Here is a 26,071-nt window from a genome sequence, read left to right as displayed (position 1 = left end):
TCTGAGCTCAACATATACGAAAGGTCTGTGCACAATCATATGGTTAGAATGAGCCAATGAGAATGCAGCTGTTACACTCCACTCACAAATTCCTGCTAACACAAGTCGTAATGATGTGAATAAATAAATTAACAAATAAATAACTTACCAAATAAAACACAAAGACCAGGTAGAAGAAGAGGATCACACCTGCAATAACATACTCGTAAACTCTACTCAGATGGCTCACAAAGTCCACTACAAAGTAAGCATTAACAGCCAGGATCAAAAGTGTGATAAACACACCGATTATTTTCCCAATTCTGGAAGGAGATAAAGAATCATTCTCACTTCAATGAGTAAAAAGACACAGCAAGAGCAAAAAGAATATAGAGAATGGGGTCCAGAACCCACAGTCACCAACAGAATACCTTCATTTTCACAATCCAAGCTAATGCCTGTACCTGGAACAGTACAGACGGAGCTTTACTCTGTATCTAACCCCGTGCTGTACCTGTCCTGGGAGTGTTTGATGGGGGGACAGTGTAGAGGGAGCTTTACTCTGTATCTAACCCCGTGCTGTACCTGTCCTGGGAGTGTTTGATGGTGGGGACAGTGTGGAGGGAGCTGTACTCTGTATCTAATCCCGTGCTGTACCTGTCCTGGGAGTGTTTGATGGGGACAGTGTAGAGGGAGCTTTACTCTGTATCTAACCCCGTGCTGTACCTGTCCTGGGAGTGTTTGATGGGGGGACAGTGTAGAGGGAGCTTTACTCTGTATCTAACCCTGTGCTGTACCTGTCCTGGGAGTGTTTGATGGGGGGGACAGTGTAGAGGGAGCTTTACTCTGTATCTAACCCCGTGCTGTACCTGTCCTGGGAGTGTTTGATGGGGGGACAGTGTAGAGGGAGCTTTACTCTGTATCTATCTGGTTCCAGAGGATTTGTGTAGTACGGATTAAGATCTTCCAGCCCATCTGGGCAATGCTGCTCTTTATGCTGTAGAGGATCCTCCTCCCACCCCCTCTTCATTTCATCCTATCGGAATGTTCTGCTGTTCCTGCCCCTCCATCGGTTCAGGTTTCTGTATCTGTCTCATTGACAAGGGGCTTGTGGTGGTTGCAGGTTACTTACATTCCATTGGTGAATTGGCCCATCAATGATTTGAGGCTGGTGAATGTCAGGATGGGGATGAGAGCAAAGGGAAGCTGGAAACAGAAAGAGAAACAAGATCAGAACAGAAATGGTCGCCTGTGAGTCTTATTGTCTTCAGTGTGGGAGGAGTGTGTATGGACGCGAGGCAGGATCTGGGTGAGGATGTGAGGTTTGTGGTGTGTGTGAGGATGAGGGTGATGTTGTAGGTGTGAGAGTGAGATGGTGTGGGATTGAGGATATTAGAGTGAGTGTTAGAGTGTGAGGATGAGAGGGTGAGGATATAGAGTCATAGGGGTTTACAGCATGGAAACAGGCCCTTCAGCCCAACTTGTCCATACCACCCTTTTTTTGTAAACCCCTAAGCTAATCCCAATTGCCAGCATTTGGCCCATATCCCTGTATACCCGTTGTATCCATGTAACTGCCTAAATGCTTTTTAAAGGACAAAATTGTACCCGCCTCTACTACTACCTCTGGCAGCTTGTTCCAGACACTCACCACCCTCTGTGTGAAAAAATTGCCCCTCTGAACACTTTTGTATCTCTCCCCTCTCCCCTTAAGTGGGTGGGTGAGGGATTGGAGGTGAGTGTGAGGGGTGATAATGTGATTTGAGAGTGAGAGATGGTCATGACTGAATGTGAAAAGGTGATGTTTCGTGTGAGGATGAATGTGTGGAGGTGAGGGGATGAGGGTTAGAGGATGAGGGTGAGGTGGAGGGAATGAGGGTGAGGGTGAGGGGATGAGGGCCAGAGGGGGCGAGGGTGCGGAGGGTGAGTTTATGTGATTGAGATTTTTTTATGGAAAGAACATTAAAAATTGGAAATTGTAAATCTGTCTGAGCTGGCCTTGTGTGTGTGGAGACGGCACTGTGTTACTGAGATTTCAAAGAAGATCAAAGAAAATTACAGCACGGGAACAAGCCCTTCAGCCCTCCAAGCTTGCACCAACCACGCTGCCTGACTTAACTAAAACCCCATAACCCTTCCAGGGCCCATATCCCTCTATTCCCATCCTATTCATGTATTTGTCAAGATGCTCCTTAAAACTCATTAGTTTGCTAATCTGGATCCAGCCTGTCAGTATGATGTGGTTTGTGATGAGCACGGCACAGGGCAGCACAATGGCACAGTGGTTAGCACTGCTGCCTCTCAGTGCCAGGGACCGAGGTTCGATTCTTGGCTTGGGTCACTGTCTGCATGTTCTCCCTGTGTCTGCGGGGGTTTCCTTCGGGTGCTCCAATTTCCTCCCACAGTCCGAAAGAAATGCTGGCCATGTTAGATTCTCCCTCAGTGTACCCGAACAGGCACCAGAGTGTGGTGACTAGGGGATTTTCACAGTAACTTCATTGCAGTGTGAATGTTAACCTTACTTGTGATGAATAAATAAACTTTACTTGTGACACTAAAAAATTAACTTAAAAATGAGTGTTGAGGCAATTTGTATTCATGATAAACAGCTACCCAGGCCTGTGGCTAAATAGCAAGTTTTGGAGTGGTTTTCCTCTGGGCTACTTATTGGAAAGGAGTAGAGATCCCAGGAGGGTGTGTGTAAGAGGCTGCGGAGATTGTGGAGCTGTGGGAATGTCTAAGAGTGTGAGTACGTGGGTATGGGTGTGGGAAAATGAGAGTGTGTGGCAGTAGGTATGTGTTGACTGTGTATGTGGGTAAGGGTGGGGCAATGTGTGAGTGAATGTGTGTATCGGGTGAGGGTGTGGGGACCTGTGAGTGTGTGGGTGAATGTGTGTGTGGGTGTAGGTGTGGGAATGTGTGAATGAGTGTGTGAGTGAGGGTGTGTGTAGGTGAGGGTGTGGGAATGTGTGAGTGAGTGTGTGTGTCAGAGTGTAGGTGAGGGTGTGGGAATGTGTGAGTGTGTTGGTGTGGGTGTCGGAGTGTGTGAGTGAGCGTGTGTAAGTGAGAGTGTGTGTCGGTGTGGGTGTGGGAGCGTGTGAGTGAGTGTGTGTATGCGGTGTGAGGGCACAAAAGCAACTGTGTGCGTCTGTGTGTACATGCATGTGTGCATCCATGTGGTTACACAACCGAGTGCATATGTGCATGTGTGTTTGTGTGAGTGCACAAATGAGTGTGCCACGTGTGTGTGTGTGTGTGTGCGCGCGTACATATGTGTGTGTGCAAGAGGGCACAAACAAGTGTATGTGGGTATGTGCATTTGCAAGTGCACAAACGAGTGTACCTGTGTGAGCACAGAAATGACTGCATGCGAGTATTTTTAAATACACAAATGTGTGTGTCTGTGTATGCGCACAGATGAGTGCACATACATCTGCCTGCATGCATGCATGTGTTACATGTGTGTATGAATGCATAAATGTCTGTTTCTGTGCGTGTGTGCATGTGTAAGCACACAAATGAGTGTATATGTGGTGGTATGTGTACGTGAACATACGTGAACATGTGTATGTGCGAAGCTGTGTGTGTGCATGCATGTACTCATGCATGTGTGTGCGTGTGGGTGCATGTATGTATGTGTGTGAATGTGTGAACATGGCCCAGGGGTTGTGAGATAGTGCACCAGCCTGTAACAGGAGCAGTTTCTTCCCTGCTGCTGTCAGACTTTTGAACGGACCTGCCTCGCATAAAGTTGATCTTTCTCTACACCCTAGCTATGATTGTAACACTACATTCTGCACTCTCCTTTCCTTCTCTATGAATGGTATGTTTTGTCTGTATAGCGTGCAAGAAACAATACTTTTCCCTGTATGTTAATCCTGGTGAGAATAAATCAAATCCTGGCTGGCTGATCCTTACCAGAATACTCTGCAGCACATTGAGGATATCATTCATGCTGGTCAGGTTAGACACACCCAGCCATGCTGCCACTATCACTGTGGGAACAATCGCCAGCGATCGTGTTAGAGTCACTCGTTTAAACCGGGACCAGGACAGATTGAGGAAACCCTGTGAGTGAACAAATACATATCCATTTGAACTGGGAATATTGTCAGAGAGTCAGCTCAAAATCCGTCTGCAGCAAAGCAATGGTCAGCAAAGTGATGGTCAGGGAGATATAAAAGCCTCTTCTCTGGTCTGTAGTAAGGCAATCAGAAATCCAATAAATTCAAAGCTGTAAGAAAGACTTGCATTTATATAGCACCTTTCATGATAATCAATATCCCAAAGCAGTGAACACTGATTATCTGGGCAATGATCGAGTATTGATTCCAGCAAGAAAAATGGAGCATTTCTTACTGATAGCGCTGGTATGTTTCCAGGTCGAATCTTATGACTCATTAGTGATCATTTTTATGCCCATGAGTTTCCCACTGCCCCTGCATGTGTGCCTTCTGATTCACCCAGTCCACAACAATTTAACTACTGCAAGCATCGGGGAACTCCATATAAAGGCAGCTCAAGGCCGCAAGAAACTACAAAAGGGTTGTGAATGTAGCCCAATCCATCACGCAAACCAGCCTCCCACCCATTGACTCTGTCTATACTTCCCACTGCCTTGGAAAAGCAGATAGCGTAATCGAGGACCTCATGCACCCCGGACATTCTCTCTTCCACCTTCTTTCGTCGGGAAAAAGATACAAAAGTCTGAGATCACGTACCGACCGACTCAAGAACAACTTCTTCCCTGCTGCTGTCAGACTTTAGAATGGACCTACCTCATGTTAAGTTGATCTTTCTCTACACCACAGCTATCATTGTAACACTACATTCTGCACTCTCCCCTTTCCTTCTCCCCATGTACTCTATGAACGGTATGCTTTGTCTGTATAGCGTGCAAGAAACAATACTTTTCACCAAAACACGTGACAATAATGAATCCAAGTGGCTCTCGGCACTTGTTCCACAATGACTGTAGGCGATGGCAGGCAAATAGGCAGCACTGTGATTTTCGGAGGGAGCCCTGGTCAGACTGCTCAAGGGAATGGAGCAGAGGTGGGACACCCTCCAGTTTATGGCCTCCCAGTAGGGTTACCACCCCTGCCTGGGATGCAGTGCCAGCTCTGGTCAGTGCCAGCGTAGCAGTCTTGAAGAATAATCTTCTTTGTTGAGCCCGGGTAAGCTGATCTTTCTCTACACCCGAGCTGTGACTGTAACACTACATTTTGCACTCTCTCATTTCTTTCTCTATGAACGGTATGCTTTGTCTGAATAGCGCACAAGGAACAGTACTTCTCACTGTATGTCACATGTGACAATAATAAATCAAACTAAGTCAAATCTCGGTGGCTGTGCCCTGTGAAACTGGAATATGAAGTGAAATATGAACGTTGACACTCACCTCCATCACAAACTGTCCCGCGTATGTCCCTGTCATTGTTGAACTTTGACCTGCAGCAAGGATACCAACAGCCCAGATATAGAGGGCAGGTTCCCCAAAATAACATCCCAGGACAACACCCTGGAAAAATAGATAGAAATCACGGAAAAGTGACAGGAGTATAACATCCTAGCAGTGCAGATACCAAACAGTTTGGGGATTGACGCTGAATTATGGAGAGGGAGCAGGGCAGTGGGATTAGTTTGGGGATTGATACAGGGCTATCGGGAGAGAGCGGGGCAGTGGGATTAGTTTGGGGATTGATACAGGGCTATGGGGAGAGAGTGGGGCAGTGGGATTAGTTTGGGGATTGATACAGGGCTATGGGGAGTGAGCAGGACAGTGGGATTAGTTTGGGGATTGATACAGAGCTATGGGGAGAGAGCAGGACAGTGGGATTAGTTTGGGGATTGATGCAGAGCTATGGGGAGAGAGCAGGACAGTGGGATTAGTTGGGGATTGAAATGGAGCTGTGAGGAGAGAGTGGGGCAGTGGGATTAGTTTGGGGTTTGATACAGGGCTGTGAGGAGAGAGCAAGACAGTGGAATTAGTTTGGGAATTGACACAGGGCTATGAGGAGAGAGCGGGGCACTGGGATTAGTTTGGGATTGATACAGGGCTATGGGGAGAGAGTGGGGCAGTGGGATTAGTTTGGGGATTGATACAGGGCTATGGGGAGAGAGTGGGGCAGTGGGTTTAGTTTGGGGATTGATACAGGGCTATAGGGAGAGAGCGGGGCAGTGGGATTAGTTTGGGGATTGATACAGGGCTATGGGGTGAGTGAGACACTGGGATTAGTTTGGGATTGATATAGGGCTATGGGAAGGATGCAGAGGCAGTGGGATTAATTTGAGAATTGAGAGTGGGGCAGTGGGATTAGTTTGACATTGATATTGGGCTATGGGGAGAGAGTGGGGCAGTGAGACTAGTTTGAGATTGATATTGGGCTATAGGAAGAGAGTGGGGCAGTGAGATTAGTTTGAGATTGATATCAAGCGATGGGAAGAGAGTGGGGCACAATGGGGAGAGAGTGAGATACAATGTGTGCATTGAGATGTACAGTGTGAGGTACACAGTGTGCATGTGCGTATGTTAGTTTGAGTGAGAGAAAGGTGCTTATATCCTTTATTCTGTATGTTACTGATCTGAATTATCTTTTCCTAGTGATGCCATCTCCTGTTTCTTACCCCTTTGAAGATATCCACCTCCAAGGAGTTGTTGTTCTTTGGTAGTTTATCGAGGTAAGGACTTCCACTCTTTTCGCAGACATTATACTACAGAAAGCAGATACAATATCGAATGGTTACAGTGGACATATTGAAGAATACAAAATGATGAGGAGGTTTGGATACAGTGGACAGAAAGGAACTGTTTCCATTGGCAGAGAGGTCAATAACCACAGGCAGAGGTGGGAGGAATGGGGAGGAATTAAAGAGGAATGTTTCCACCTCGAGGGTGGTGGGGGTCTGGAATTCCTGACAGGATGGTAAAAGCACAAACTCTCACCACGGTGGAAAAACGTTTGGAAATACATTTGCGCTGATGAAATAAGACGACAGACAGAGTGTGATTAAACAGCATCACTGACTGTCACAGCCCTGATAGGCTGAAAGGTCTTTTCTGCACCATAAGTATATTTTTTAATTTGTTGATGGGCTGTCGGTGTCGCTGCCTGGGCCAGCGTTTATTGTCCATTCCTAACCGTCCTTGAACTGAGTGTCTCACTCAGCTATTTCAGAGGGCAGGTGAGAGTTAACCACATTGCTGTGTCTCTGGAGTCAGATGTAGGCCAGACCGGGTAAGGACAGCAGATTTCCTTCCCTAAAGGACACTAGTGAACCAGACTTTTAATTCCAGATTTTTGCTCAATTCAAATTTCACCATTTGCTGTGGTGGGATTTGAACCTGGGTCCCCGGAGCGTTACACTGGCCCTCTGGATTACTATTCCAGTGTTTCACAGAATGTAAGAAATAGAAGCAGGGGTGGGCCATTCAGCCCCTCGAGCCTGCTCCGTCATTTAATCAGACCATGGCTGATATGGGGGTTGTGGCTTTAACTTCATTTTCCTGGCAGCTACCCTCACCTTCCCCCCTTCCCCCCAACCCACTCCCACTCCCCTCCCCACCCCCTCAGTCCAGTGGGAAAATTAATTCCAAAGATTACTAGCCCCCAAAAGAACAAATTCCTCTTCATTTCTGTCTCAAATGGGAGATCCCTTGGTTTGAAACTATTCCCTGGTTCTAGATTCCCCCAACACCAGGTTAAAGTCCAACAGATTTATTTGGTAGCAAAGCCACAAGCTTTCAGAGCGCTCACTGCTCCTTCGTTGGGTAAGACTTACCCGGCAAAGGAGCAGCGTTCCGAAAGCTAGTGGTTTTTGTGACCAAATAACCTGTTGGACTTTAACCTGATGTTGTGAGACTTCTTACTGTGCTTACCCCAGTCCAACACCGGCATCCCCACATCTAGATTCCCCCACAAGGAGAAACATCCCCCCAGCATCCATCCCCTCAGAATCTTAAATCATTCTATAAGATCACATCTTATTTTCATAAACTCCAATGGGTCGAGGCCCAACCTGCGCAAACTTTCCTCAATGAGACAAAGCCCTTCATCCTAGGAATTGGCCGAGTCAATCTTTTCTGAACTGTTCCCAATACAAATATATCCCTCCTTAAGTAGAGAGATCAAAACCGTACACAGTTTCTGAAGTGTGGTCTCACGAAGACCCCGTACAGTTGGGAGCAAGACTTCCCGACTTTTATACTCCATTCCCCTTGCAATGAAAACCAAAATTCATTTGCTTGCTAGATTACTCCCTGTTGCTGCATGCTATTGTTCTAGATTGGTGTACCGATCCCTCTGCACCTCTCTGTTCTGCAAACTTTCTCCATTTCAATAATTTCCTGTTTTCCTATTCTTCCTGCCAAAGTGGACAACCACATTTTTCATTATACGCAATCTGCCAAATTTTTATCTCCTCATTTATCTATATTTCTTTGCAAATTCCTCAATTTGCTTCCTGACTTCTCTTTGCACTATCAGCAATACAGTCAGTCTCTTCACCCAACTCACTGACATTGATTGTAAAGAGTTGAGGCCCCAGCACTGATTCCTGAGATATTGCACAGTTTGCCAACTACGAAATGACCCATTTATCAGGATGTTGTTCCCAGGTGATGAAGCCAATCCTCTATCTATGTTGATACATCATGGTTTTGACACCCTGCTGCCTGTAACCAGTATCGTTTATTGTTGCTGAGGGAGAATAATTGAAGCAGTGTTTATTTGGGCTAATGAAGTGGCCTGGAGTTTTATTACCCTTTTGGAGTTGTTGGGTGGAGCTTGATTGACAGGTCAGGTGTTGGCTTTGGAGAGTTTTTTTACCCATGGGAAAATACAAGTTTTAGTTTCAGTTTGGTCAGAAGCTGTTTGGGCTGCAGACTGAAATCAGTGTTCTCTGTCTCTCTCTGGAGTTAGAATGCTGCTCTCTATGAGGTGCAGCTGGAAGTTAGAGATAAGTTTCTCTCAAGGCGTGCTGAAAGTTATTTTTTATTCATTTGTGGGTCATGGGTGTCACTGGCTGGGCCAGCATTTATTGCCCATCCCTAGTTGTCCTTGAGAAGGTGGTGGTGAGCTGTCTTCTTGAATTGCTGCAATCCATGTGCTGTGGGTTGACCCACAATGCCGTTGAAGAGGGAATTCCAGGATTTTGACCCAGTGACTGCGAAGGAACGGTGATATATTTCCAAATCAGGATGGTGAGTGACTTGGAGGGGAACTTGCAGGTGGTGGTGTTCCCATTTATCTGCTGCCCTTGTCCTTCTAGATGGAAGTAGTCGTGGGTTGGAAGGTGCTGTCCAGGGCTGGGAAATGTTGGGAAGTCTCAGTTCTAATCCAACATTTCAAAGGATTAATTCACAGCAGGTGTTACAAAGCTGCAAAATCCAGCATCACATGAGCATACATGCTTTTGTACCAAGCCTAGAATGGGTGGGGGGTGGGTGGGTGTAGGTTTGTAGGGGTTGTTCAGTTTGCAGCAGTATATTTAGCTGTTAAACTTTATACAATATCATAATTGCTTTTTTTGTAATTGGTTAAAGTTATGCTAATTTTCTAAGTATATATTAAGTATATTCTTAAATAAACTGTGTTTGCTAAAAGCTCCCTAGTGGGTCATTTGTATCACATCCGGAGTGAAACATCTCATGTTTACCCTAGCCAAATTCAAACTGCAAAACTTATGGTCCAAGCTGACTTTCTAAAACACCCTGGAGTTTCTCACCTGGATCTTAACAACTGTCATAATTCTAATTTCTCTCACTTTTATCTTTTCTCAGTTGTTCTTTGCTGGCTTCTAAAATGTTCCCAATTATCAGGAAGCATCGAATCCTACAGTGCAGAAGGAGGCCATTTGGCCCATTGAACCTGCGCTGACAATAATTCCACCCAGGCCCCATCCCCGCAACCCCGAATATTTACCCTTCTCGTCCCCCGGACACTAAGGGGCAGTTTAGCGTGGGCAATCCACTGAACCTGCACATTTTTTGACTGTGGCAGGAAACTGGAGCCCCGGGGGAAACCCATGCAGACATGGAGAGAATGTGCAAACTCCACACAGACAGCCACCCAAGCCTGGAATTGAACTCGGGTCCCTGGTGCTGCGAGGCAGTGCTAACCCACTGTGCCGCCTTGAGGAAGCATTGAATGCCTTTTCTTTTAATTTGATACCACCATTAACTGCCTTAGGTAGCTATAGATTGTGCATCCTTCTCAAAATCTTTCTTTCTTTATTGAGAGTTATGAAATATATCCTGCCAGTGCACCCCTGTCATCTTACATATTTTCCCAGTCCACTTTAGCCAACCGACTCTTAACTTTATAATTTCTTTTAATTACATTTAAGACTCACGTTTCAGACCCAATTTTCTCACCCTCAAGCTGAATGTGAAATTCTAACGCGTTATGATCACTCTCCCTTCAAGAATCCTTTCCTATGAAATCATTAATTAATCCTGGTTCAATCTATATTACTACGTCTAAAAAACTCCTGTTCTCTGTTTGGTTTCAGAGTGTGTTGTTCACTCACCACATCCATGTTTGTCTTATTGTAGAAGGCAGCTCCAAACACAGCAATAACAAATATATTGATGAGTAAGGAAACAAACAGAGCAATGGTGCACTCGATCAGGTAATACATATTTGCCTCCTTCACCTCCGATGGTTTGGAACGATTAACCTGTCTAGTCTGGGGGAACACAAGGAAAAATAATTCAGCTATGACTGATGTCGGTGAATATCCCCATAAACCCCTTATTCTGCATGGATGGCATTGACTACGCGTGTTAAAGATAATTAAAAGATTCAGTGAAGTAGTTAGAGAAATGATATCCTCTGTTAAGGCGTCCAGAACAAGGAGCAGAACTTTCAAATTAGAACTAGGCTGCTCGTGCTTAGGGGAGGGGGGTTGTGGGGGGGGGGGGGGGGGCGCGGTAAGATATCAGGAAGCACTTCCCCCCATAGAGGGGTGTAGAAATCTGGAACCAAAAAACCTCTGCAGATTTGCCTTGATTGACAGGTCAGTTGGTGTAGCATTTGTTCTGGGAATGTCAATACTTATTTATTGACATTTCCTCTAAGGGCTGTTTAAGAATGTTTGACTGATTTCCAAAAGCTCCAACTCTTTCAGCAGTGGGTTCCGAGTTCAGTTTTAAAGACAGGTTATTAAAGGATTATCTGTCTTTGATGTGGTGTACAGACTGTAGGCTATTGACCAAATGCTGGTAAATGGGATTAGTATAGATTATATGGTTGGCATAGACATGGTGGGCAGAAAGGCCTGTTCCTGTGTTGTGTGGATCCATGACAATAGATTTGTTTATTTTCATCAGAGATTAATCACTTGATTTGAGCTTTGAATACATGGGCTTTCCTGAACGGGAGTTTTTTTTGCTATCAAGTGAGAGCTGTGTTAGATTGTCAGAACTTTATTTTACTTCATCTCCACGCAGCTGCTGAGGTCTGCCCATGGTGGATATTGGTTGAGGTGGCGTGGGATGTAAAGGGCCATGGAGGTAAGCGGGGGCTGAGGGGTGAGGCCTAAAATCTTAAACACAATGGAGACAGATTCACAGAGCACTGAGGTGGGCCTTCCAACCAGCTTTGGCACTCGGCCACTCCCCTAGCTACATACGCATGATTCTGGGGGTGTCGGGCCTGACTTCATCCTGCAAACCTTCCCACTCCCACAGGAGTGAGGATCGTGCCAATCAGAAGCCTTTCTATTGCGGCTGATACAAGTCAGGAAATTCCCGACCCAAACTATCTGCCCCGGTGGTGAAAATCTGGACCAGAAAATCTGTCCACAGCCCTTCCCAGCTGCTCTTGCCTTTCTTTTCAGATATGAAGACTTTGCAGATTACTCAGAAGTTTGACGGCATCTCATTCAGAAATAAAAATTTACTTCCCCCCCCTCCCCCCACCTCCTTTCCCCACTCTCCTCAGCAACAATCACATTCCCCCTCAGTGTTCACTGGGAATAGGGCCTGGCATTGTGATACAGCCACAATGGGCCGAATGGCCTCCTTCTGTACTGTAGGGCTTCTGTGAAAGAAATGAGCCCTCCCCAGTGAGGGCCCACCCCAGCACTGCCCCCAGAACAGGATGGCACTGCCCAGCCACGCCCCTCACCCTCTGGGGCTACACTGACCTTTGCACCCCCGGGGGTGGAGGATCCTCTCTGATTGGGTAAACCTGCCAAGAGTGGGGTAGGATGGGGGTAGGATGGTGGGGTTGGGGGGGTACAGGGCGGGGGGTGCATTTGTGGGAGGGGGGGAGGGGTTGGATAAATAGATGCAAAATTTATTCAGATCCATTCAGATGGGGCTGTTGCTCGCTCTGACCATCTAGCTGCTGATCACGTCGCCAGCACAGACAGGAACACAATCTCTCCGGCGATCTCACATGTGGAGGGATGCAGGTGCAAGATCCCGCCCAATGTCTAGGATCTGATCCAGCTCAGCAAACCCAGGAGCCCATTTGACTCAGAAACAAGGGGCAGAGCTCATTAAATAGTTAAATTAACTCAGACAGGGGGAGCAGAGTTATTCCTGACTCAGTAAGAAACAGACAGAAATATTCCTGCAATAACTGTAAACATCTCTGTCAGTTATAAGAGGGAATGAGTTGGTGAGGTGTAGAGTGACCAGGTGAGTGTGAGATGGAGTTCTATGAGGTTGTGTCTAGGGCGGTGGATAGAGGAGAGCCGGTGGATGTGGTCTTTCTGGATTTTCAGAAGGCATTTGATAAGGTACCTCACAGGAGGTTATTGCAGAAGGTCAGAGGACATGGAATTGGGGGTAGGGTGTTAGCGTGGATAGAGAACTGGTTGTCAAATAGGAGGCAGAGAGTGGGGGTCAATGGGTGCTATTCGGATTGGCGGTTGGTGACTAGTGGAGTGCCCCAGGGGTCGGTGCTGGGGCCTCAGCTATTTACCATTTATATAGATGATCTGGAGGAGGGGGCTGAGTGTATGGTGTCGAAATTTGCTGATGACACAAAGATTGGTGGAAAGGCAAATTGTGCGGAGGGTGTGGAGAGTCTGCAGAAGGATCTAGATAGGCTGGGCGAATGGGCCAGGAACTGGCAAATGGAATTTAATGTTGGCAAGTGCGAGGTGGTCCACTTTGGTAGGAAGAATGGTAGGAAGGACTATTACTTGCGTGGAGAAAAACTGTAGCAGGCGATGGTGCAGAGGGACCTCGGGGTCCTTGTGCATGAGTCGCAAAAACCCAGCCTGCAGGTGCAGCAGGTGGTCAGGAAGGCGAATGGGATGCTGGCCTTCATAGCGAGGGGGATTGAATATAAAAGTAGGGAGGTCTTGCTGCGGCTGTATAGGGCATTGGTGAGGCCGCAGCTGGAGTACTATGTGCAGTTTTGGGCGCCGTACTTACGCAAGGATATTTTGGCCTTGGAGGGAGTGCAGAGGAGGTTTACTAGGATGATGCCGGAGTTGAGGGGGTTGAGCTATGAGGAGAGGCTGAATAAATTAGGCTTGTACTCGTTAGAGTTTAGAAGAATGAGGGGAGATCTCATTGAGACGTATAAGATGATGAATGGGATGGATAGGATAGAGGTGGAGAGACTCTTCCCGCTCAGAAAGGATAGTAGGACTAGGGGCACAGCCTCAAGATAAAGGGGGTGCGGTTTAGAAAGGAGCTGAGGAGGAACTTTTTCACTCAAAGGGTGGTGAATCTCTGGAATTCTCTGCCCGTTGAAGTGGTGGAGGCTACCTCGCTAAATATTTTTAAGACGCGGGTTGATGGGTTTTTGATAAGAGAGGGGATTAAGGGTTATGGGGAGAGGGCGGGAATGTGGAACTGAGACACAACAGATCAGCCATGATCTTATTGAATGGTGGGGCAGGCTCGAAGGGCTAGATGGCCTACTCCTGCTCCTATTTCTTATGTTCTTATGTTCTTAATGTGTGATCCAGTGAGTAGCTCGCATGGTTAGGTGCAGTGCGGCAGTCAGATTTATTGTTGCCAATCAGCTTTATATCATGCTTACTCACCTTGACCAGAGCTGAATGCAGGTAGATATTATGGGGCATTATAATTGCCCCAATGATACCCACGGCCTGAAGCAGTTCATTCCTGCCACAGCCAGCACAGTACGGGTAGAACAATCCTTTCACCACTTGCCCCTGGTCTGGCTTTACCACCACATACTGTACACAGAGAGAGAGAGAGAGAGGGAGGTCAGTGAGTGCAGGCAGTGGACACAGTTAGTGGGTGTAACTCACCCACCCCAATTATAGAATCAACAAGGATAGATTTGGGCAGCACAGTGATTAGCACTGCTGCCTCACAGCGCCAGGGACATTGGTTCAATTCCGGTCACAGATGACTTGTGTGGAGTTTGCACATTCTCCCCGTGTCTGTGTGGGTTTCCTCCGAGTGCTCCAGTTTCCTCCCACAGTCAGAAAGACGTGCTGATTAGGGTGCATTGACCCCGAACACATGCCAGAGTGTAGCTTGTGCACAACAAGAACCCACAAACAGCAATATGAAAAGGACCACAGGTGGCACAGTGTTTAGCACTGCTGCTTCACAGCACCAGGAACCCGGGTTCGATTCTGGCCTCGGGTCCCTGCCTGTATAGGTTTCCTCTGGGTGCTCTGGTTTCTCCCACACTCCAGAGATTTATAGTTACGTTGTTTGATAATGCTAAATTGATTCTTAGTGTCCCAAGATGTATAGGTTAGGGGGATTACAGGGGTAAATACATGGGGTTATGGGGTAAGTCAGGGTAAGAGTCAGTGCTGACCCGATGGGCCGGATGGCCTTTTTCTGCACTGTATGGATTCTATGATTTATATTGTCCCTACATCCTCTCTGTCTTTTCCCCACCCAATTAATCATCTTCAAACACATCCAATTATCTTTACACAGCACCTTTCCAGGTAATGCTTTCCAGATCTTAACAGCTCCCTGTGAAGATATTTCACCTCATTCTGTCTCATTCCTTTGACAATTATATTCAATCTGTTCCTCTGTTTAGTGACCTTGCTGTCAATGCTTCTTCCTCTTTGTTCTGTCAGAACTCTTCATCATTTAGAATCCGAGCAAATATGGATCATGACGCGATCAAAAGCTGCTTTAATCTTGGACAGTTCAAAAATCAGTCTGTAACTGGGGGGTGGAGGGAGAAAGGGACTGGGTACTGGTTTATTGTAGCTTAAAGCAGCAGGCTGGTTCACAGCTCTTTCTTGGTCGAAAAAAGAAAATTGTTTGGCACTTTTAGCAGGCAGGGGGTGGGACAGACTCTACCAGTTCTGTGATGGATGTAGTCATGTATGATAGTGATGCAGAGAAGGAGATACCCTTCAGCACAGAGCCCCAAAGGTCAGTGCACACTCTAGGCATCATCCCTGATTAAGCCTGGCCTTTGAACACAGCACAGATTGACCAGACTGTGAGCAGGGCTCCGAGCATGAGACAATGAGGACAGATTATGTAACCTCAGGGCTTCCCCTCAGTGTAATAATTTGATTTGAGTTTTAGGATATTGATAGGAATTGAAGGGTCTATAGAGAGAAACCATTACCACTGATGGGGAGACTCAGACAAGCAGACATACCCTGAGCCAGATCACTACAGAGAGAAGCCAGAAAACACTTCTTCACCCAAAGACCAGCAGAAATGTGTAACTCTCAGGAAAACCAGTAGCTCCTCACCCAATTCATCTTTTCAATCTGAGCAACAGCTTTCTGCGAAAGAAGGAATTTGAGGAGTTTGGAGCTGGGCTGGAGTTACATTTGAGTTACAGGAACAGGGTGATTACATTCCTGCCTGGTAATCCGGAGACCTGGAGATCTGGAGAGTTCAAATCGGCTGTGACATCTGGGGAAATTTAAACTCAGTCACTGAATAAATCTGGAGTTAAAAGGTAGTCTCAGTAAAGGTGACCAGCAAACTACTGAATTGTTGGACAATCCCATCTGGGCCACCAATGTTCCTTTAGGGAAATCTGCCGTCCTTACCCGGTCTGGCCTAATGTGACTCCAGAGCCACAGCAATGTGGCTGACTCTCAACAGCCCTCTGAAATGGCCGAGCAAAATTGTAACTTTTATCCAAGAAGTTGCTTCACCGTCTGTTTCTCCAGGGCCATGAGGAATGGACGATAAAAGCTGCTGTGACCAGTGACAGGCATATCCCATCAATTCATCAGAGTGACATACAGGTAGCCATGGGTAATGGAGCAGACACCAGGGAGTAGTCAGTCTCCTCGTATTCCTGTATCGATGCCGACCACCCAACTCCGGCTAAATAATAATTTGATGAGCTCACCAGGATAGGAAAGAGAGGATAAGCCGATCACATCGACCCAGAATGCTTCCCGCTGAATATTTCCACCATTCTGGGCCAGGCCCTCACATCCCTGTCCAATCAGGTGGAAGGATTGTTCATACTGGGTAATTAGGGTAGGGGCTCCACCCCGATAAACCCAGCCCCCACCACCCCCACACCCCCCTCCCCCACCCCTCCCCCTCCCCATCACCATTCGCAAACTAAAACCAGCTAGTTCTCAGTGGGACAACCTGGGCTTCCTCCCTTCCTGATATAGGATTTTGGGTAGGATTTGAAAAGCTGGGAGTACAGGAACATCATGGCTCTGTGTGAAAGTGTTATTGTAACATCCATATCCTTACCTCATACCCAAATGTTATCGCCATAATCGCAATCAGCGCACAGAAAAAAGCTTCAAGCTTCCTGAGACCTGAAATCAGAAAATAATCAGAGAACATTGTCCCAATTAAACCAGCAGAGACACCGTCCCAATTAAACCAGCAGAGACACCGTCCCGATTAAACCAGCAGAGACACCGTCCTGATTAAACCAGCGGTGACACCGTCCCGATTAAACCAGCAGAGACACCGTCCCGATTAAACCAGCAGAGACACCGTCCCGATTAAACCAGCGGTGACACCGTCCCGATTAAACCAGCAGAGACACCGTCCCGATTAAACCAGCAGAGACACCGTCCCGATTAAACCAGCGGTGACACCGTCCCGATTAAACCGGCAGAGACGCCGTCCCAATTAAACCAGCAGAGATACCGTCCCGATTAAACCAGCAGAGACACCGTCCCGATTAAACCAGCAGAGACACCGTCCCGATTAAACCGGCAGTGACACCGTCCCAATTAAACCAGCAGAGACACCGTCCCGATTAAACCAGCAGAGACACCGTCCCGATTAAACCAGCAGAGACACCGTCCCGATTAAACCGGCAGAGACACCGTCCCGATTAAACCAGCAGAGACACCGTCCCGATTAAACCAGCAGAGACACCGTCCCGATTAAACCGGCAGAGACACCGTCCCGATTAAACCGGCAGAGACACCGTCCCGATTAAACCAGCAGAGACACCGTCCCGATTAAACCAGCAGAGACACCGTCCCGATTAAACCGGCAGAGACACCGTCCCGATTAAACCGGCAGAGACACCGTCCCGATTAAACCAGCAGAGACACCGTCCCGATTAAACCAGCAGTGACACCGTCCCAATTAAACCGGCAGAGACACCGTCCCGATTAAACCGGCAGAGACACCGTCCCGATTAAACCGGCAGAGACACCGTCCCGATTAAACCAGCAGAGACACCGTCCCAATTAAACCAGCAGTGACACCGTCCCGATTAAACCAGCAGTGACACCGTCCCGATTAAACCGGCAGAGACACTGTCCTGAGTCCTGACAGACTGACCGTTCAGGCGTAGACTCCAGCTCCTGATCTAAAGAACCCCTTTACATTTCTGTGCTGGCTCCCACATTCCCTTCAATACTGACTGTCTACATTCCTGGGATGACTTTGAATTAGAGACAGAAACAGGCCATTCAGCCCGTCTGTCCCACCCTACCCCACCCAAGCTCAGCAGAAACTGGCTCCCTGGGCTGGATGGCTGTTTGAGAAAAGTCAGCCTTTCTCAAGAGTAAATTGGAAACTCCTGATGAAATATTTTTCAAATGATCCTGGCTGATCCTTGACCTTAACTCCACGTTCCTGCCTAATCCCCAAATCCTTTAAGTCGCTTAGAGTCCAAAAACCTATTGGTCTCAGTCTTAAATATTGTCAGAAACTGAGCAGTCACAGCCCTCCGGGCTCGAGAATTCCAAACATTCACAACCCAATAAATGTAGAAATCTCTCCTCATCTCAATCCTATCCTAAGGCTGTGACTGCTGGTGCCAGACTCTCCAGCCAGGCGAGACAGCCTCTCAGAATCTGTCTCCTCAGGTCCTCTGTAAGAATTTGATATATTTCAGTGTGATCACTGAATGACAAACAATATAGCTCCGGTCCACTTGCTTTCTGCTCAAGACAGCCCCCCTATCCCTATCCATTGCTGTACCTCCACCCTTCCTAAAGAGGGTATGTACCCCCATAAACTCTACACAAGCTGAAGTAAATGACTCTCCTTAGCAGGGTCAGTCTCCAAAAACCGAAGATAATAAAATGAAGGGAATCAGAATTAAAAGTTGCAGAGAGCTTTATTCAGCTGTAAGACTGAGACATACCATATCTGTCAAGGAACAGGAAGAAGATGGTGTCCACAATAGTTATAATGACTCCTCCCCAAAGTGGAATCCTGCAAGAATCATGAATGTTTTAGCCAATGGGTTAAGGGAGCACCTGTGAACTCAAAGATAAGGAAAAGTGTGGACAGCATATAATAGAAACAGATTCCATCAGTACTGATTCAGACATTGCCTGGGTAAGACCTTAGCGTTGCTGATATATCTGGGAGCTCCGACTCGGACTGTCTCAGTAATGTTTACCTCACATGCAGGGTTTCAATCCTATCTCCCCAGACGGTGTAGCCCTGGATTCCCGAGTCTGCACTCCAGCACTGACTCACAGGAACAATCTGAACTCTTCAAAACTCCACCGTTCTAAAGGGTTATCTCTGCTTCAGTGACTTGTAGTGCAGAACATTCTGCCATCTCTGTCGCTTCTCCCGAGCCCTCACTACTTGGGACCTGCCAACTGCAGCACTTTCTCTTCACTCCTTTTGCTGCTCTTCTCCTCCTCCTCCCAGTGGCTCATCCCCCTGTCCTCCCTCTGTCTCATTCTCTGGGACCTTCCCTTGTAAGAAGTCTCACAACACCAGGTTAAAGTCCAACCAGTTTATTTGATAGTAACCCCACAAGCTTTCGGAAACGGTGTTCCTTCTTTAGGTGTGTGGAAGGTTCTCTTGTCTTCCCTTTTCCCAGGGCTCCTTTGTTATGACCCGCAACTCCTGACTCCTAAAGTTGGGTTTTCCCCCCACACAGGTGTACTGATCACTTGTCCCCCCGAGTGAAGATCCCACAATGCTGAACTGTGTGTGCCTAGCCCATTCCCAATTTGTCCGTGTACAGAAACTCCCAGGGCATGTTGGGACTTGTTCCACTTGGAAATCAGGGAGGTCTCATGTCTGAAGAATTGAAACATATTACCCCCAGTGGTTCACACCTTCCATCGCAATACCATTGGGTTAAAATGTACTGTGTTTCGTGTGAGACTGAACATCTTACCATTGATTGGAGAGCAGATTGATGGCAATTGCTGTGCCAATCACCTCTTGCATGTCGGACGTAATGATGGCAATCTCAATCATCATCCAGAGTATTATCCGCGAATACTGAAACACAGGAACACGCTCTGTTATAATGTTCAAACAGGAATGTCATGCACACAGTTATAAAGGAGGGGAGGTGGGGAGGGTGTTAGGGCTCACTGCCCATGAGTGACGAGGAGCTTTGGAGTGGCACGGTCTAACAGTGGTAGGCACTGCTGCCTCTCAGCTTCAGGATCCTGGGTTCGATTCACAGCTCGGGTCACTGTCTGTGTGGAATTTGCACATTCTTCTCGTGTATGCTTGGATTTTCTCGGGGTGCTCTGGTTTCCTCCCACAGTCCAAAGATGTGCGGGTTAGCTGGATCGACCGTGCTAAATTGACCCTTAGTGGGGTTATGGGGTTAGGGCCTGAGTGGGATTGTGATTGATGCATACTTGATGGGCCGAATATCTGCTTACAACTACCATGGTCCCCCCCATGCCAACACTATAGTTAAGAAAGTCCCACCAACGTTTCAACTTTCTCCGAAGACTAAGGAAATTTGGCATTTCAGCTACGACTCTCACCAACTTTTACAGATGCACCGTTGAAAACATTCTTTCTGGTTGTATCACAGCTTGATATGGGCTCCTGCTCTGCCCAAGACTACAGAAAAACGACAAAAGGTTGTGAATTTAGCCCAATCCATCACTCAAACCAGCCTCCCATCCATTGACTCTGTCTACACTTCCCACTGTCTCAGAAAGCAGCCAGCATAATTAGGGACCCTGTGCACCCCAGACATTCTCTCTTCCACCTCCTATCAGTAAAAGATACAGAAGTCTAAGGCCATGTACCAACCGACTCAAGAACAGCTTCTTCCCTGCTGCTGTCAGACTTTTGAATGGACTTACCTTGCATTAAGTTGATCTTTCTCTACACCCTAGCTATGACTGTAACACTACATTCTGCACTCTCTCCTTTCCTTCTCTATGAACAGTGTGTTTTGTCTGTATGGCACTCAAGAAACAATACTTTTCACTGTATACTAATGCATGATAATAATAAATCAAATCAAATGATTAAAAAAACATTTCTTAAAGGTATATGCCACACATTGTTCTTCCACGCCACTTAGCATCTATTCTCAGAGACTGGCTGGAATCGTTCAGTGGCCTCCAGCTCTGACAGGTTCTGAGGCAAAGCTGACAAATCCAGAGGTAGTCTCTCCTGGCAGACCAAGAACTCAACACCCAAGCCAGGCTTTGAGACCTGCCCTGCCTGTTGAGCTCCCCTGTGCTGGGCTTCTCCTCCATTATGGTGGCCCAGCAGCTAATTCCAATTTCTATTTAAAATGGTAGAGAGAGGGGTTTGGCTCTATCTTGACAGGCCCGCTATCTTTCTCTGGCCTGCTGCTTCCTCACTGCTGGAAGGTTTTCTATTTGCCCTCCATATACAAATGCCCAGTTGCCGTTGGTAACCGAATGGTGAACGTGCCCTCTGGTCCAATTCAGGGAACATTACTGCTTCCCACAAAGGATGGACTTCTGAAATTGAGGTTCTCAGTAGGTAAAAGTCCTGTCCTCTGACACTGAACACTCCCTGTGCTGCTTGATGCACCCAACATTGGGCTTCATTGGGACCTGTCAGAACTACAGCTGCTCATCGGGAATCCTGAGGACAGTCACTTGTAGAGAAAGCTTGGAGCTCACTCCCTGAATCACTGCTATGTTCTTCTCCACAAACCAATCATACAGAAGGATTGGAGAAACAACAATGTGATCTTTTATTTGAAGATCAGATTGTTTACAGATACAGTTAACTAGAAGACTAAGTTTTACACATTTTGTAATGTATTATGTGAGGGGGTGTGGGTTCTAACAAACAGGAACAGTGTGATCAGTACATGTAGACCCAAATTAACAGCAGCAGATTTATTAAGGAGTTGTTGCTTATACAGAGAACAAACTGAAAGTAAAACAGCAGATTGTGCTAATTATATCATTAATTAATGATAATTATACCATTCTCAAATCATGTGATCAGGTCTTAAAGCAATCATACAACCAGTTAAATATATAACATCCCTCTCCCCTCCCCCCCCGCCCTTTACTACTGTGGTTATGACAACAAATTACACCAATGTTATACATAGGCTCAGTAATACTCCACACACAGTGAGGTGCATCATTAATCATTATACAGAGTCAATAAGGAAGTCAATCAGGAGGACGTCTATTTGGTTGTATATGCCGCCCTGAAATTTGGCTGTCCTGACCCTAGAAGTATGAGTAGGAACCTTAGTAGACACATCTTCCCTTGGAACTAATTTTGCACCATTCACACGTGGTATAGTAGCAAAGCAACTCAGATTGAACTGTGTCTGCTCTAGTATTTTTCACAACACCAAGGACTAAAGAATTTGCTACTTCCGGAGATGATTCTGAAAAACTTTTCAAGATGACAGAAACGGCTTTGCTGAACTAGTTCATCTTTGTTTGAAGAATGTAAGAAATGGAACCTGTTTTTTCAAAACACTGGTACACATTTCCTGCTCGTGGCATAGTTACTCGCTAGTGCATCTTCTCCTTGCTGAAATTGGGGTAGTTTTGCCCTCACCTCATTTAGCAACTTGAGATTGTTGTTGACACTCTGTCACCACTCCAGTTACTGGAGGAAAGAACAAATCAAATGTAATTCTTAACTTTCTCTTTAAGAGTAGTCATGCAGGTGAACTTTGGGTAGATGCACGACTAGTGTTTCTATAAGATGTCAAAAGCTATTCACATGATGTGATAGTGAAACTTGTTCTCTTGAAGCTTTTAAAGAATGTTTCAAAGTTAGTATGAATCTTTCAGTGAATCCATTGGTTGATGGATAGTAAGGTGCGGATTTTATTTGCTGATTACCATTGACTTTGAGATAATCCTCAAATTCTTGTGAATTAAACTGTGAACCATTATTGTTAACAATACAGTGAAAAGTATTGTTTCTTGCATACTTTTCACACAAAACATACCATCCATAGTGTACACAGGGGAGAGGGAAAGGAGATGGTGCAGAATGTAGTCTTACAATTACGGATAGGGTGAAGAGAAAGATCAGCTTAATATGTGACAGGTCCATTCAAAAGTCTGACAACAGCAGGGAAGAAGCTGTTCTTGAGTTAGAATCATAGAGTCATAGAGATTTACAGCATGGAAACAATCCCTTCGGCCCAAATTGTCCATGCCTTTTTCTTAAACCCATAAACTAATCCCAATTACCCACATTTGGCCCATATCCCTCTAAACCCATCGTACCCATGTAATCATCTAAATGCTTTACAAAAGACAAAATTGTACCCGCCTCTAATACTACCTCTGGCAGCTTGTTCCAGACACTTACCACCCTGTGTGAAAAAATTGCCCCTCTGGACACTTTTGTATCTCTTCTTTCTCACCTTAAACCTCTGCTCTCTAGTTTTAGACTCCCCTATCTTTGGGAAAAGATATTGACCATCTAGCTGATCTGATCATTATTTTATAGTCCTCTATAATGTCACCCCTCAGCCTCTTACGCTCCAGGGGAAAAAGGTCCCAGTCTATCCAGCCTCTCCTTATAATTCAAGCATTCTAGTAATTCTTTTCTGCACTCTTCTAGTTTAACAATATCCGTTCTATAATAGGGTGACTAGAATTGCACACAGTATTCCAAGTGTGGCCGTACCAATGTCTTGTACAACTTCAACAAGACGTCCCAACTCCTGTATTCAGTGTTCTGACGGATGAAACCAAGCATGCCCAATGCCTTCTTCACCACTCTGTCCACCTGTGACTCCACCTTCAAAGAGCTATGAACATGTACCCCTTGATCTCTTTGTTCGGTAACTCTCCCCAACACCCTACCATGAACTGAGTAAGTCCTGCCCTGGTTCAATCTACCAAAATGCATCACCTCGCATTTGTCTAAATTAATCTCCATCCGCCATTCATCAGCCCACTGGCCCAATTGATCAAGATCCCGTTACAATTGGAGATAACTTTCTTCACTGTCCACTATGCCACCAGTCTTTGTTCATCTGCAAACTTACTAACCATGCCTCCTATATTCTCATCCAAATCATTAATATAAATGACAAATAACAGTGGACCCAGCACTGATCCCTGAGGCACACCGCTGGTCACAGGCCTCCAGTTTGAAAAACAACTCTCTACAACCACCCTCTGACTTCTGTCAAGAAGCCAATTTTGTCTCCATTTAGATACCACACCCTGGATCCCATGAGATTTAACCTTATGCAACAACCTACCATGCAGTACCTTGTCAAAGGCCTTGCTAAAGTCCATGTAGACAACATCAACAGCACTGCCCTCATCTACCTTCTTGGCTACACCTTCAAAAACTCAATCAAATTTGTGAGACATGATTTTCCACTCACAAAGCCATGCTGACTGTCCCTAATCAGTCCTTGTAAATCTAAATGTCTGTAGATCCTGTCTCTCAAATTACCTCCAACAATTTACCCACCACAGATGTGAGGCTCACTGGCCTGTAGTTCCCAGGCTTTTTCCTGCAGCCTTTTTAAACAAAGACACAACATTTGCCACCCTCCAATCTTCAGGCACCTCACCTGTGACTATCAATGACTCAAATATCTTGGCTAGGGGACCCGCAATTTCCTCCCCAGTGTCCTGGGATACACTTCATCAGGTCCCATGGATTTATCTACCTTGATGAGCTTTAAGGCTTCCAGCACCTCCTTCTCTGTAATATGTTAATTCCTCAAGACATCACTATTTATTTCCCCAAGTTCCCTAACATCCATGCTTTTCTCAACAGTAAATACTGATGAGAAATATTCATTTAGGAATATTTATTTAGTTAGTTGATACGTGACCTCAGACCTTTATGTCTTTTTCCCAACGGAAGAAGGTGGAAGAGAGAATGTTGGGGGTGCGTGGGGTCCTTAATTACGCTGGCTGCTTTGCTGAGACATTAAGAAGTGTAGACAGAGTCAATGGATGGGAGGCTGGTTTGTGTGATGGACTGGGCTACATTCACCACCCTTCGTAGTTTCTTGCGGTCTTGGGCAGAGCAGGAGCCCATACCAAGCTGTGATACAACCATAAAGAATGCTTTTTATGGTGCATCTGTATAAGTTGGTGAGACTCGTAGCAGACACACCAAATTTCCTTAGTCTTCTGAGAAAGTAGAGGCATTGGTGGGGCTTTCTTAACTATAGTATCAGCATGGAGGGGACCAGGACAGGATGTTGGTGATCTGGTGACCTCGAAATCTGAAGCTCCCAATCATTTCCACTTCATAATGTGAAGAATCGCTGATAGCTTCAGATTAAAATGAAGCAATACTTCAGAATTTTGCAAAGCATCTTTAACATCCTTGTCTGCCTTCTCACATTCTGTATCCAGTCCCATGATGGCCTCACAAATGGAAACTATGCAATGGCTCCAATGAGGAAGCTAAATTGGGAACAAAATTAGCCATGGCAATTTACTAATCCTAGAAAGCACCTCAATTGTGTCACATTCTTTGGATGTGATGCTTCTAAAATAACGTCCATCTTTCTCAGTGCTTTATGAGCTGGCCGGCAATCTAGGGACCAGCTGACGGGGGCCACTGCACATGCACCATTCTCGGCACTGACAGATCGGCCACGCGCAGTGGCTCACTCAGCGCTGTGCTGCCGGCTTCCCGGGTGGGGATAGGCTACACCCACAGATTTCTAATGGATTTATGCTGAGCCACTCTGCATTGCACAGAGTGTGGGAGGTTCTTCTCTGAATTCCCTCTGGAAAAAAAAGGCGTGATTTACTCCACTTTTCACGCAAATTCGACACATAGAATTTTTGGGGGAGAATCGCCCCGTGGTTTGCACATGTAGATTCAAAATAACAACAGCAGATTTATTGAAGGAACAGTTGCCAGTGGAGAGTCCAAACAGAAAGCAAAACAGCAGCTTCTGCAACACCCTAATGACAGCATCATGAAACCATATGATTATCTTATAAAGCAATCATGCAACCTTTTAAATATATAACACTCCTAATCTCTACTACTGCTTAGAAATTGACAATCAGCCATAGGACTAATGCATTACACCCTGTTGAAGTGATCTTGTTTTGACAGGAATATAGGATACACCCCCTTAAAGGTGTATGTCATCACATGTATATCACATACATGTCATCATATCTTAACAGTCACCATTAGAGCTCTCAATAGATTGTTAAAAGAGAAGAGAGGGGAATTTGGGGAAAGAGAGTTCAGGAGTATCTACAGTTATACAGTGAGTGATCCTTATCCTGAATAAACAGTGACTCTGTACAGTTACAGAGTGAATGATCCTTACCCTGCTGAATTAACAGTAACTCTGTACAGTTACACAGTGAGTGATCCTTACCCTGCTGAATAAACAGTGACTCTGTACAGTTACACAATGAGTGATCCTTACCCTGAATAAACAGTGACTCTGTACAGTTACACAGTGAGGGATCCTTACCCTGCTGAATAAACAGTGACTCTGTACAGTTACACAGTGAGTGATCC

General features: G+C 46.0%; 1 protein-coding gene across 1 annotated transcript in view; it reads right to left on the bottom strand.

The window, feature by feature from the left end:
• LOC145349794 (natural resistance-associated macrophage protein 1-like) overlaps positions 1 to 26,071 on the bottom strand; it is a 44,353-nt gene that overhangs the window by 4,482 nt on the left and 13,800 nt on the right. The window contains exons 4-13 of the mRNA XM_080198339.1: positions 19,500 to 19,606; positions 18,501 to 18,571; positions 16,634 to 16,701; positions 13,993 to 14,148; positions 10,510 to 10,668; positions 6,607 to 6,693; positions 5,381 to 5,500; positions 3,898 to 4,047; positions 1,112 to 1,185; positions 149 to 302 (exon numbers count right to left, since the gene is read on the bottom strand). Of these exons, the coding sequence (XP_080054465.1) occupies positions 149 to 302; positions 1,112 to 1,185; positions 3,898 to 4,047; positions 5,381 to 5,500; positions 6,607 to 6,693; positions 10,510 to 10,668; positions 13,993 to 14,148; positions 16,634 to 16,701; positions 18,501 to 18,571; positions 19,500 to 19,606 (1,146 nt within the window). The remainder of the gene's footprint in view (positions 1 to 148; positions 303 to 1,111; positions 1,186 to 3,897; positions 4,048 to 5,380; positions 5,501 to 6,606; positions 6,694 to 10,509; positions 10,669 to 13,992; positions 14,149 to 16,633; positions 16,702 to 18,500; positions 18,572 to 19,499; positions 19,607 to 26,071) is intronic.

This window comes from Carcharhinus amblyrhynchos, chromosome 11 (assembly GCF_965287045.1).
Source record: "Carcharhinus amblyrhynchos chromosome 11, sCarAmb.v2.hapA, whole genome shotgun sequence".
Lineage (NCBI taxonomy): Eukaryota > Metazoa > Chordata > Chondrichthyes > Carcharhiniformes > Carcharhinidae > Carcharhinus > Carcharhinus amblyrhynchos.
Note: the sequence above shows the minus strand (reverse complement) of the source record. Positions and strands in the feature narration are given on the sequence as shown.